The sequence below is a fragment of the Chelonoidis abingdonii genome, chromosome 1, assembly GCF_003597395.2.
Source record: "Chelonoidis abingdonii isolate Lonesome George chromosome 1, CheloAbing_2.0, whole genome shotgun sequence".
NCBI classification, from domain to species: Eukaryota; Metazoa; Chordata; order Testudines; family Testudinidae; genus Chelonoidis; species Chelonoidis abingdonii.
In genome coordinates this window covers 33,146,303-33,158,758 of record NC_133769.1, presented here as the reverse complement: position 1 = coordinate 33,158,758, position 12,456 = coordinate 33,146,303, and the positions used below count along the sequence as shown (strand labels likewise).

General features: G+C 43.2%; 1 protein-coding gene across 3 annotated transcripts in view; it reads right to left on the bottom strand.

Annotated features, from left to right (window-relative positions):
- Positions 1-12,456, bottom strand: part of GRAMD4 (GRAM domain containing 4) — a 112,043-nt gene that overhangs the window by 28,665 nt on the left and 70,922 nt on the right. For all 3 annotated transcript variants that reach the window (XM_075064975.1, XM_032768928.2, XM_032768926.2), the window contains 6 exons: positions 11,298-11,430; positions 10,207-10,232; positions 7,872-7,963; positions 6,042-6,133; positions 2,842-2,890; positions 1,838-1,909 (listed from right to left, as the gene is read on the bottom strand). In XM_075064975.1, the coding sequence (XP_074921076.1) occupies positions 1,838-1,909; positions 2,842-2,890; positions 6,042-6,133; positions 7,872-7,963; positions 10,207-10,232; positions 11,298-11,430 (464 nt within the window). The remainder of the gene's footprint in view (positions 1-1,837; positions 1,910-2,841; positions 2,891-6,041; positions 6,134-7,871; positions 7,964-10,206; positions 10,233-11,297; positions 11,431-12,456) is intronic.

Sequence of the window (12,456 nt, the reverse complement as noted above, 5' to 3'; positions counted from 1 at the left end):
TCTTGGTTCCTTGGGTATCCATGAAGTGGTGCCGACGGCCCAGCTCACTGCCTCAAGGCACACCCACACGCAGCGTATAAAAAGGACCACAGGGATACATAACTGCAGTAAATTGTGTGTGACAACCAATGAAAAATACCGGCTCAGTTATTCATAGACTAACGAAGGAACCTGATGCGATCATGATGCAGAACCCAGCGGTGGAGACACTCCAGGCTCCTCGAAGGTCAAGGCCAGTGGTCTGCCCAGAGGAACTCGCCCGTGATGAATGGACGGGATGAAAATAGTCCCACTCGCAGAAATTTTCCCGTCGGCCAACCTCTCTCTCTGGTTGTAGCTGCTGTTTGCCAGGCCAGATGACGTAATAGAATCCCGCAACTTTCTGTGGGCAACAGATGGAGAAGTTCATAGAATAACAGGTGAGAAAAGATTTCCAACCAAAAACGCAACGAAGCGCAATCAAGCTCTGCCATCAGAGTACCTGCGCACTCGAAGTATAATGTGTTCTACGAGTCTCTCTCATGCCCAACAGGGCAGTATTGGTTCCCAGCGAGCTAAAACCCCTCAAGTACACCGTCTCACCCACCTGAGAGCACCCACTACATCAACACCGGCCTTTGGGATCAGGGCAGATATAAGCTGGCCCACGAAGCTTCGTCACCCTACGAAGATTTGCATGCGCTCCCACCACTTCGATATGGCGACCGATTAGGCGTATAGTTAGAAGTATGTGAGTCGAGTTACAGTTATTCCTGGGCGCGCCGTTCACAAATGCTAAAGCGAGACAGGGGCGATGAGTTCCAGTGACAGGGGGCCATAAAAAAGTCACCGAATGTGGAGTGGTGGCATCCTCTACCCAGCCCGTTGACCGTCACGCGTCCGAACAACACGAGAAAGATCGAGCATTCACCCCCTACATACCGACGGGGTGTGAGCAAGTCTGAGTGCCCACATGCCGACTGAGCGAGACGTCAAGGAATTCCCAGCCATCTCCCTTCGCGTCCAAGGTCTGATCCTCGACCCGCAACTACCGCACCAAGACCCAGCTTCATGGCCGCCCGCGGAATCAACCTTTGAGACTGGCGCTTGACGTCTAGAAAATAAAGAAAAGCACTGCCTCCACATCACCCGCTCGGCTTTTATTCATATTCCTCGCCACCGCACCAACGATAGGCTTAGTAGTAGTCGTGTCGCATACAACACAACATGGACGATTATCCCCCCCCACCTGGCCCCACGACTGTCTTGCCAAGATAAGAGACACCTTTCCAGTCCAAGAAGAGTCTACTGTAGAACATACCCCACGTCCTGTGGTGAGGATAAAGAAGGTGTTTGGAGGAGGCCATGGGGAAGTAGCCCAGGGAGTTGTAGCTGTCATGCAGCTGTTACGAGAGGCACTACAGACAGCCGCAATCCACAGGGCCCTGGTCTGGAACCTGGAGTAGAGGGTGGGCCCAGGTTCCCCCCAAACCTCCCAACTCCTGATCAGACACAGGAGGAGCTGATCCAGACTGTGGGGAAGATCACTGAGGTGAGCAAATCTGTCAATAAGCGCAGGACCCCCAAGGTAGAGGAGGAACTTTGTCACACTTTTTATATTTTATTTGAGGTTTTCTTATCTACTTCAGCATGCTGTTTTCATAAAATCTAAAGCTGTTTAGCATGATTCATACCTCTCCATTACAGGGTATGTCTTTTAAATATAGAAGGGTACAAGAGATTACAAGGTAAATTAGTTTGTTCTGACCCATTTTCACACACTGTACACGGAGCTCTTTCAAGATGTATCCTCTCTTCACTCAGGAAACACGGACAAAGTCTGAATGGAGTACAGTACCTGTGCTTTTTGTGCCACATCTAGAACAAGCTGAAACTTTTCTGACACCGTCAAGTCTTCTTTTGGAGGTTCCTTGGACAAGACAAAAAAAATCCAATTAAATTTAACTTTCAGCTTTGTCACTGCTCTTTATATTTTAGAAAGCTGCTAGTGACAAACAAAAATATTTAATATACAATAAAGCCACCAAGTGTGCACTCTAAATTTATTACATTCCACTTATGGGTTTTATTTCTTCTGCTGCTAGCCATGATTTATATTAGCAGTAGCTAACAAATTGCTCTCCTCTGACCCATATAAATGTTGTGCAAATTTGATGCCCTTCCTGCTCTAAATACTAGTCATTTACATTTCTGTTTAAAAACTATTTAGTAAAGTTGTATGTCTAGAAACTTATGATAAAAATAAAAATCTTTTGTCATTTAAGACCTCAAGGTTTTCCCTGGAACCCCAAAATCCTCAATAAATTTCACTGAAAAGGTTTTTAATTAAAATAGCTCTTTATCGATTATCAATAGTTGTTTCCAAGAACTCTTGCAGATAGTGTAAATTTTTGGGCTGTTTAAATCAAATCAATATTAATTTTCACAGGCTGAAAGCTACTGACAGCTTCACACTGTTACAGTGGAATTTAAACAGCAGTATAAGCACGGTTTCCTGAACTGAAAAGTCCATTGGATTCAACTATGAGATTTATCTCAAATCTCAGTTTAAACCAGAAATTCAGTTTACACTTTCATTTATGATGAAACTGCCAACATTTTCCAGTAAAAAACAAAACAAACAAAAAATCCCAAAACAAAAAAAAAAACCCACAACCAATGCTGGCTTCAAAACTGCAAGAAAGACAGAAGTGCAGCAATAGCTGTATATTTTTACACTCTCCCAAACTGAATGATTAAAAATGGGAAAAGACTTTGAAAGGACAATTTTCACATAGGCATTTGTGTGTGTTTTGGAATAGCATTACAACATGCAGTGCAAAATGAGGATTAAAGACTTACAATGGGCTCAGAAACTTCAGGCACAATGCTCCACTGTATTCTCCAACCCCTAAAAGTCAAAGGAACAAACTGTGTAGATATCTCTTCTCCACAAGTCTACCAAGCAGGATTTAAAATACTTTTCTGCAACCAACACTTTTGTAGCTTTAACAAAATAATGACGTTTTTAAATATCTATGAGAGGATAGCGAACAGTGTCCTTTCAAATCTACACACACACACACACACACACTCTCTCTCTCCCCCCCCCCCAATAACCAGTCACATGGCCTTGATATTTTAAACATTTTACACTGATTTATGGCAACGAAATCATTGATTTGGAAGTTTGTTCTAAGCTGTAGAGGAAAACATCACACATCAACTGTTCAAAATCATTTGTGTTGGGAGTTCATTTTAAAAAAATAAGCACATCAACCCCTTTCTGACAATAAGCAGTAATTAAGGAATTATTATTGTTCTACACTTCTACCCCGACATAACGTGGTCCTCAGGAGACAAAAAATCTCACCACGTTATAGGTGAGACGATGTTATATCCAACTTGCTTTGCCCCCGCCCCCCGTTCCTTGTTCTCTGACCGCCCCCTCCAGAGACCCACATCCCTAATCACTGCCAGGACCCCAACCCCCTACTCAACCCCTCTGTCCCCTGACTGCTCCGAACCCTATCCACCCACCCTCCACCCCCTCACAGGCACTCACGAGCAGCAGTGGGAAGTGGAGTAGCCCAGCCCCAGTCCACTCCACTCCGCCAGCTCCCAGCCACGGCACTCCGCTTCCCACCATCAGTGAGTGTGGGGAGGTTGGGGAAAGGATGCGGTGGGAAGCGGACCAACACGGCCCCAGCCTGCTCCGCTTTCCTTGCCCTGGCCCCAGCCGTGTCACTGGGGAACGGCTGGGGCAAGATCCTGCACTCACCTGCAGCGGGAAGTGGAGCGCCATGGCTGGGAGCTGGCAGAGTGGAGCTGGCTGGGGCCTGGCTGCTCCGCTTTCTGATGCTGGTGAGTGCGGGGAGGTTGGGGAAAGGATACCCTCTATACTCACCTGTGGCAGGACGCGGAGCGCTGCGACCCCAGCCCGCTCCACTCTGCCACCTCCCAGCCATGGCGCTCCGCTTCCCGTGCGGGCGAGCGCGGGGAGGCTGGGGAAAGAATGGCCCTCGTACTCACCTGTGGCAGGAAGCTTAACGCAGTGGCTGGGAGCTAGTGGAGTGGAACGGACTGGGGCCGGGCTGCTCCGCTTCTGGTGAGTGCAGGGGGGATCCCTTCCCCCAAACCCCCTACCCCGAGCAACATGGCTGGGGCGAAAGAAGCAGACTGGGCTGCTCCCAGCCCCCCGCTAATCCCCGGGGCCACTCTGGGACTGCAGGGCCCCCAAAAGTGCCCTCCCACAGCTCCTGCCCCCCAGACCATGGAGGGGGGGGAGCCCCTGACCACCCCCAAGACCCTCTACCCCTTATCGAATCCCTCGGCCCCCGGCCTGGCCCGGCACCCTTAACATGCTGCTCAGAGCAACGTGTTAGAGCTTTACCACGTTGTATGCGAACCCGCGTTATATCGGGTCACGTTATATCGGGGTAGAGGTGTATATACTAATGCTGCATAGGCCATTTGCAACTGAATTGTCAAAGCTTATATTTTTCTCCTTAACAACTGAATAATTATACATTCTGGATCCAAATCGGCACTGGTTTAAACAGATGACACTTCCATGAAGTCACTGGAGGTACATCCCACACACAAACTAAATTTGACCAGTTAAGTTCTAATTAGAAAAGGCTTCAGTGCAGAACTGTTGATATATATTATAGCTTGCAATAAGTGATTAGTACTGGAAGTGAGACTTTGCACTCTAAACCTGACACAGATTTTGTAGTAGGAAGGATTCGTCATGACTCTCAGGAAATGGACATTTTCAAATACCTCAGTTTCTCAGAACAGTCAGCATATACTGTATTTTTAGATTTCTTGTGCAAACAGATTCTATATAGCTGCTGAGTTTAAATTTACAACAAAAAATGCCACTGCATTTAAGAATACGAAAACTAGTTAGGTTTAAAATTGTGAAAAATTAAATCTTTTCATTAACATATTTGTATCCAAGTTAAAATATTAATTCAACCTGTGTTATGCCTGGATGAAAGAGAAAGTTTTCTATAAAAATGTGAACAGGCTTCAGTCTGTAACGTGATGCTCTCCAATCACTTCCAGTTCTTCTGGAAGATGGAAACTGGTTCCTTTTGGGGATTTTACTATAATAGGGGTGGGCAAACTATGGCCTGTGGGCCACATCCGGCCCTCCAGACATTTTAAATCTGGCCCTCCAGACATTTGCCCTCCAGACATTTTAAATCTGGCCCTTGAGATTTAAATGGGATCCGGGGCTTGCCCTGCTCCAGTGCTGCAGTTGGGGAGCAGAATCAGGAGCTCGCCCCGCTCCATGCGGCTCCTAGAAGCACCAGCATGTCCTCCTTCTGGTTTCTTCGTGTACAGGCAGCCAAGAGACTCTGCATGCTGCCCCCACCTTGCTGCCAATGGGAGCTGTAGGGGTGGCACCTGCGGATGGGGCAGCACGCAGAGCTGCCTAGCCATGCCTCAGCATAGGAGCCAGAGGGGGGACACACTGCTGCTTCTGGGAACTGCTTGAGGTAAGCACCACCCAGAGCCTGCACCCCTGACCCCCTTCCATGCCCCAATCCCATGCCCCAGCCTGATCCTCCTCCTGCCCACCAAACCCCCCAGTCCCAGCCCAGAGCACCTTCCTGCACCTCCAACCTCTCATCCCGTCCTGCACTCCAACTCCCAATTTCATGAGCATTCATGGCTCACTATACAATTTCCATACCCAGATGTGGCCCCTCAGGCCAAAAAGTTTGCCTACCCTTGTACTATAACAATAATCACTGTATTAAGTCAGTGAATATGCAGCATCACTTATGGCAACCTGAGTCATTGCAAACCAAGAGCATTACTTACAAGGGTCATAAAGATCTATCACAACACAACTAGTCAGGATTCTATGCCTTTAGATATTTGTCATAGCTTTAGAACCACAAATTTATTTGAACCCACATTTTAACTCTTGCTGATAGCAAAGTTAACAACTTACAGTTATTTCAGTGTAAGAACAAAATAAAAGCCTGTACATAAATTAAATCACACGAATGGCTAAATCCTTAATATTTAAGCAAAGTAAATACCTGGCTATGAGGTAATTTAGGGATAACCTCAAAATTGCTAAAAATAAGAACATAGGAATGGCCCAGCCATGCCATACAGCATTCATGTAAATCTGCAGATAAAAAAGGAAAGAGTTGCAGATTACAAGCTAAATTACAATGATTTGCATGAAACAATACCTGAACTGTGTTACTAGGTATACTGCAACCCATGCTAAAACACAACTCCCCAAGCCATTAACACTTAAGGGTGTGAAAACACCCCTGTGACTGAGGAAAAGGTACCAGATTCACACATCCGGTGTCAAACATTAACTATGAGATTCAGTCAGTCAATCTCAGGGAACCGCTACCTCAGCAGCCCTGAGCTGCATGCGTGGCAGTGAATCTCTCAGTCACTTGAGCCCAACAACAAATGTCATTAGATTAACAGAATTTAAGACAAACGGGGCCATATTATGATCATCTATTCTGACCTAGCAGGCCACACTAGCAGTGAATCAGAGTGCTGAGTGGAAGTCAGAGTGGTTCTAGCAACTGGGCACTTGAAGGAGAGGAAGCAGCATGAGCACCAAGATATTGACTTGTATTTTATTCAAAGAAACAATACCCCAATGTGTCATCAACTTTTATACCATTCGAGGGAAGGAAAAGTAAGATGTCTAAGAAGAAAAGGAAAAAAAATATTTAGCACTTGCATTACAGACTGCACTTCAGAAGTGCTTTACATACATACATTACTGCTCTCACAAGCTTTGAAAAGGCCATTTTATGGACAAGTAAACATAACAAGGTGTTCTGCACGAAGCCGCACAACGAGACAGTGCCCAGCAAGTATTAGGAATAGCGGCTCCCAGATAAGGCTCTTCTCCAGACCATGCTGCTTCTATATAAATCACTTTTCAGATGAGAAGCAAGAATTGGTGAGATGAAAGGAGGTGGATAGAGGTTTGAGAAAAGGGGTGTAAAAGGCAGTATTAGAAGGGGTAAAGGAGCCCAGAAGGGAGGTGGTTCTTTTTTAATGTTCCTTGATCAGTGTATTAAAAACAGTATTAAATCAGCAGCCCATATTGACTTATGGGGCTACAAACAGTGAAAGTGCAGCTGTAACTACGTAAAATAATTAAACTTCAATGGCATGTTTTATGATGTTGCTAGAACCCTTCAATTCAGTTACCTGTAATTTATTTTTAAATTAGAATTTAGATTTTTCCAGCATATTTTAAATTAGATGTAATGTGGATAAAGTGTGTCCGCACAGATGGAGCAGTACAAGCCCTCCCCACAAAACTCCTCCCAGTGTACCTCAATTCTAGTTCAGTCTGTATGCCTATTCCCTGGGCCTCTCTTCTGACAATAGCACAAAGAGCACCAAATTAATGCAAACTGTGATGTTATGGTGGGTATTGATGGAGAAGACTTGTATTTGATGTGGAACTGTCCATATTAGGAACTGGCCCAAGACCGACAAGATATTTCACAGAGGAACATCAGCCAGATGATTGGACACATTTTCCAGAGGGCAGAGAGAGAGTGGTGGCAAGCGCAGGCAACAGGACAACCAGGATGATATCCACTAGGCTGTAAACCATTTGCAAATATGGAAACTTTTGTCTGAATATCTGACATTGTTAAAAAATGAGCAAAGAATCCTAATATTAAAAATAGTTATGAAATAAGAAAAAGTTTTATTTAATATAGAACAAAATATTATGTAAATTATGCCACATTGTTTTGACTTTGCCATGTCTGCTAATGCTGAGTTATAGTAGACACTTTCAAAGAATGCCACTAGGTGATGGCTATACAGTTTTCAACAGTTATTACACTTAGAGGAAGAGGATAACTTACAATAAAGGCAATAGCAGAAGTGTAGACAGAATACCAATCTGATAAGGCAGAAAGATTCTTCACAAAATTAGTAACAGGTTTGGCACCTCTCTCTAGGCAGAAGCAAAAAACAAATGTTGTAAATAATTAACAGCAATTGAATCATTTGTAAAACAACAAATGGCGTCATCGTGGATAGTTCTCTGAAGATGTCCACGCAGTGTGCAGAGGCAGTCAAAAAAGCAAACAACATGTTAGGAATTATTAAAAAGAGGATAGAGAATAAGACTGAGAATATATTATTGCCCTTATATAAATCCATGGTACACCCACATCTCGAATACTGTGTACAGATGTGGTTTCCTCAGCTCAAAAAAGATATTCTAGCCCTAGAAAAGGTTCAGAAAAGGGCAACTAAAATGATTAGGGGTTTGGAGAGGGTCCCATATGAGGAAAGATTAAAGAGGCTAGGCCTCTTCAGCTTGGAAAAGAGGAGACTAAGGGGGGATATGATAGAGGTATATAAAATCATGAGTGATGTGGAGAAAGTGGATAAGGAAAAGTTATTTACTTATTCCCATAATACAAGAACTAGGGGTCACCAAATGAAATTAATAGGCAGCAGGTTTAAAACAAATAAAAAGAAGTTCTTCTTCACACAGCGCACAGTCAACTTGTGGAACTCCTTACCTGAGGAGGTTGTGAAGGCTGGGACTATAACAATGTTTAAAAGGGAACTGGATAAATTCATGGTGGCTAAGTCCATAAATGGCTATTAGCCAGGAAGGGTAAAGAATGGTGTCCCTAGCTTCTGTTCGTCAGAGGATGGAGATGGATGGCAGGAGAGAGATCACTTGATCATTGCCTGTTAGCTTCACTCCCTCTGGGGCACCTGGCATTGGCCACTGTCGGTAGACAGATACTGAGCTAGATGGACCTTTGGTCTGATCCGGTACGGCCGTTCTTATGTTACAAAACAAACAAGTAAATTGGGAATAATCTGGGATCTTTATTGAATGTTAAAGACAGATTTATGGATTGAACTACATATTTTTATTTAAATGCAAGAGCTTGTCCAAAATCTCAGTACCCAAATTAATTAAAAAAACACAACTACAGAAAGAGACTTCAAGATCACTGAGCAATTAAAGAGAATCACCCCCCCACAAATTAAACAACGTTTAACACAAAGTAGAAGAAATACGATTTGTAGTGTGGTTTAGATCCTTTAAATACTCTTCCCCCTCCAATCCTGTATCCTATTTATGACCCCAATCTGATCTCCTGTAGTCCTTAGTCAAGACTCCTGTTAACTTGCAGGAGTACAGGACGTGGTCCTTAATTTCTATTGCTCAAAATTCAACTATCCCTGCCACGCCTTCCGTGGGAAGTACTTAAACAACCAGGGCTAAATTTGCAAAAGGGTAGCTCTAAGGGCCAACATCACACCCCAAGGACTGTATGGGGCTAGCTGGGAGGGCCGTATCACCAGAGGAGCTTATCGGTTTAATTGCTCTTTACGGCAGCTCCTATCGACAGTGCCGTGCTGAGTTAAGACTGCTGCCCAGCCCTTGCAGCTGTTTGCCTTCCTTTGGACCTAGGCACAAGGAGTCTGGATGGCTTAGGGAAATCTTTACAAACCCTTATACCAACTTAAGTCAGTCAATCTAGCCCTCACTGCTCACCTGACGGAATTTAAGAACTATTTGGATCTCCCACATAAATACCCAGGGCACAATCTTACATTTTTTACTCAGATAGGACTCCCCTGACTTCCTAATAAGGAGGACAAGCCATAGAATAGTCTCTCAAAGCAAATGATGGAAGCAACATATTATGATAATTTTACTTTAAAAACTAGGCTGTACAAAGCATTAGGATAGACTGAAACAATGACGTATTCCTCCTGGTCAGTTAGGGTCCATGCCTGCAAACTTTTATTGACTCTAGCAGGCCTCTATCTCTGCTAATAATTCAATTAACTAAGTAGGAGCAAGGGTTTATAAGATGAGCTTTCAGTTACCCAGCTCTGAAGAGTTAAGTTTCATCAGATTGGGTATTTATTTAGCATACTGTATTACAGTTTTTATGGGAGCATCCTGTTTTCTTGGAGCTTAACAAGAGAATATCTTCTGCCACTATTTAATAATGTAGCAGACAGTATCATCCCTAGTGTTATACTGCTTACTTAAGTTACTATTTACACCAAGGATTAATTCAAGGCTTTAGAAATGCTTCCACCTATCAACTGGCAGAAGTATTTCTCAAGACTTCTCATTTTTATATGCACAAATATTAAGTTAAGGGATAAAAAATTTAATTTTATGTTAAGATAATGATGTTGCTGGATACTTACTTAATCGTCTCATATTTTCAGTTAACCTAGAAAAATATGGATAATACAACATGTTAGGCAGACATTAAGCATTTCAGTGCAACTCAACATATCTGTACTTCTGTTCTAGTACAATATGTACAGCACATACATTAGCCAGCTAGCGTATCAACGGTGTAAAGCTACTCAGCTGCCAAAAATGCAATTCAAAATGAATTACAACTAAGCCCTACCTGATATCAGATCAAAATTGAAGCCAAAACCTCACTAGCCTACTGAGGTACTTAGCCTCAGTGCTAAAGGAAACATTTCTAGCACACTGTGGACCCAGTAACTAGTTTATGGGTATGTCTACACTGTAGCTGAAGTATACTTTCCAGCACAAATAGACAGATGCGCTAGCCCTGCTCGCGTTTGCATGCTAATAATAGCAGCGTAGCAAGGAATAGCATGAGCGGCAGCTTGGACTAATCACCTGAGTAGAAAAACCACCTGGATCCTCTGGTACATACTTGGGTGGCCAACCCACATTGCCATCTGTGCTATCCCTGGCTACTCTGCTATTTTTGGAGGGCCTAGCTTGAGCACGGCTAGCACCTGTCTGTTTACCTGAGCTGGAAAGCACACTCCCAGCTGCACTGTAGACATACCAAGTCTAATTTCATTCCAGACATGCAGAAAATATGGGATTTGAACTCTGCTGCTAACACTGATTTAGAAGCATACATACAGAGCCAAAATTAGCCCTGCTACTTCAACTTCTATTGCTTTTTATACAAACATATTTCCTTACATGTATTTCACTATAGCAAGTATCAGAGGGGTAGCCGTGTTAGTCTGGATCTGTAAAAGCAGCAGAGAATCCTGTGGCACCTTATAGACTAACAGACGTTTTGGAGCGTGAGCTTTCATGGGTGAATACCCACTTCGTCAGACGCAGGTGACGAAGTGGGTATTCACCCACAAAAGCTCACGCTCCAAAACGTCTGTTAGTCTATAAGGTGCCACAGGATTCTCTGCTGCTTTCACTATAGCAGAATCATTTGTGACAAGTTGTATGTTGGTTTATCCAAAAAGAAAAACAAAAAAAATAGTTTTACAAGTATTTTTACCTTCTAGCGCTAAGTGGCTCTTCAGTTTCCACTGTGTTTTCCTCTGGCTGAAATCTGAAGTCTTCAACATACTCTCCAAATTTGTCATAAAACCACTTCTGGACTCTCGAACACATCATCTGACTGCGTTTATCTATAAATCCGAACAGCATATTTTGTATATTAGGACAAAAAACAAACTTTTGAAAAAATCAATTGACAAGAACTCATGTTGTAACATGCAACTAGAACTGTCCCAGATCTAGTTTTCCTTTGTAGTTTAGTGGCATTCCGTGTAAATTATCACCTCCCTTGAGAACGCCACTGCAGAGTCCAATGGGATTGAATGGTTCCTTCTCCACCAACTCTGGAAATTAAAAACAATATAGAGCCACAAACTTTTTTAAATTAACATTTGTCTCCTGGTCTTTAAGGAGAAATATTACAGTTAAATGTAGATGCTTCCAGGTAAAGTTTTATTAAAAGTAGCAGTAGTTCATATAATTTGGATGTTTCTTCTGGATTGCTTCTCTGTCAGATACTCTGCCAGTTATATACAGTAGGCAATTACAGGCCAGTAAACCTAATTTCAGTACTTGGCAAATTGGTTGAAACTGTAGTAAAGAACAGAATTATCTGATACACAGATGAACACAATTTGTTGAGGTAAGAGTCAACACGGTTTTTGTAAAGGGAACTCATGCCTCACCAATGTACTAGAATTCTTTGAGGGGATCAACGAGCATGTGGATAAGAATTATCCAGTGGATACAGTATACTTAGATTTTCAAAAAGCCTTTGATAATGTCCCTCACCAAATGCTCTTAAGCAAAGTAAGCTGCCATAGGATAAGAAGGAAGGTCCTCTCGTGAATCAGTAACTGTTTAAAAGATAGGAAACAAAGCGAAGGAATAAATGGTCGGATTTCAAAATGGAGAGAGGTAAATGGTGATGTCCTTGAAGGACTGGGACCAGTACTGTTCAACATGTTCATAAATGATCTGGAAAAAGGGATAAATAATAAGGTGGCCAAACTTGCAGATGATACAAAACTACTCAAGATAGTATCAGAGGGGTGGCCATGTTAGTCTGGATCTGTAAAAGCAGCAAAGAGTCCTGTGGCACCTTATAGACTAACAGACGTTTTGGAGCATGAGCTTTCGTGGGTGAATACCCACTT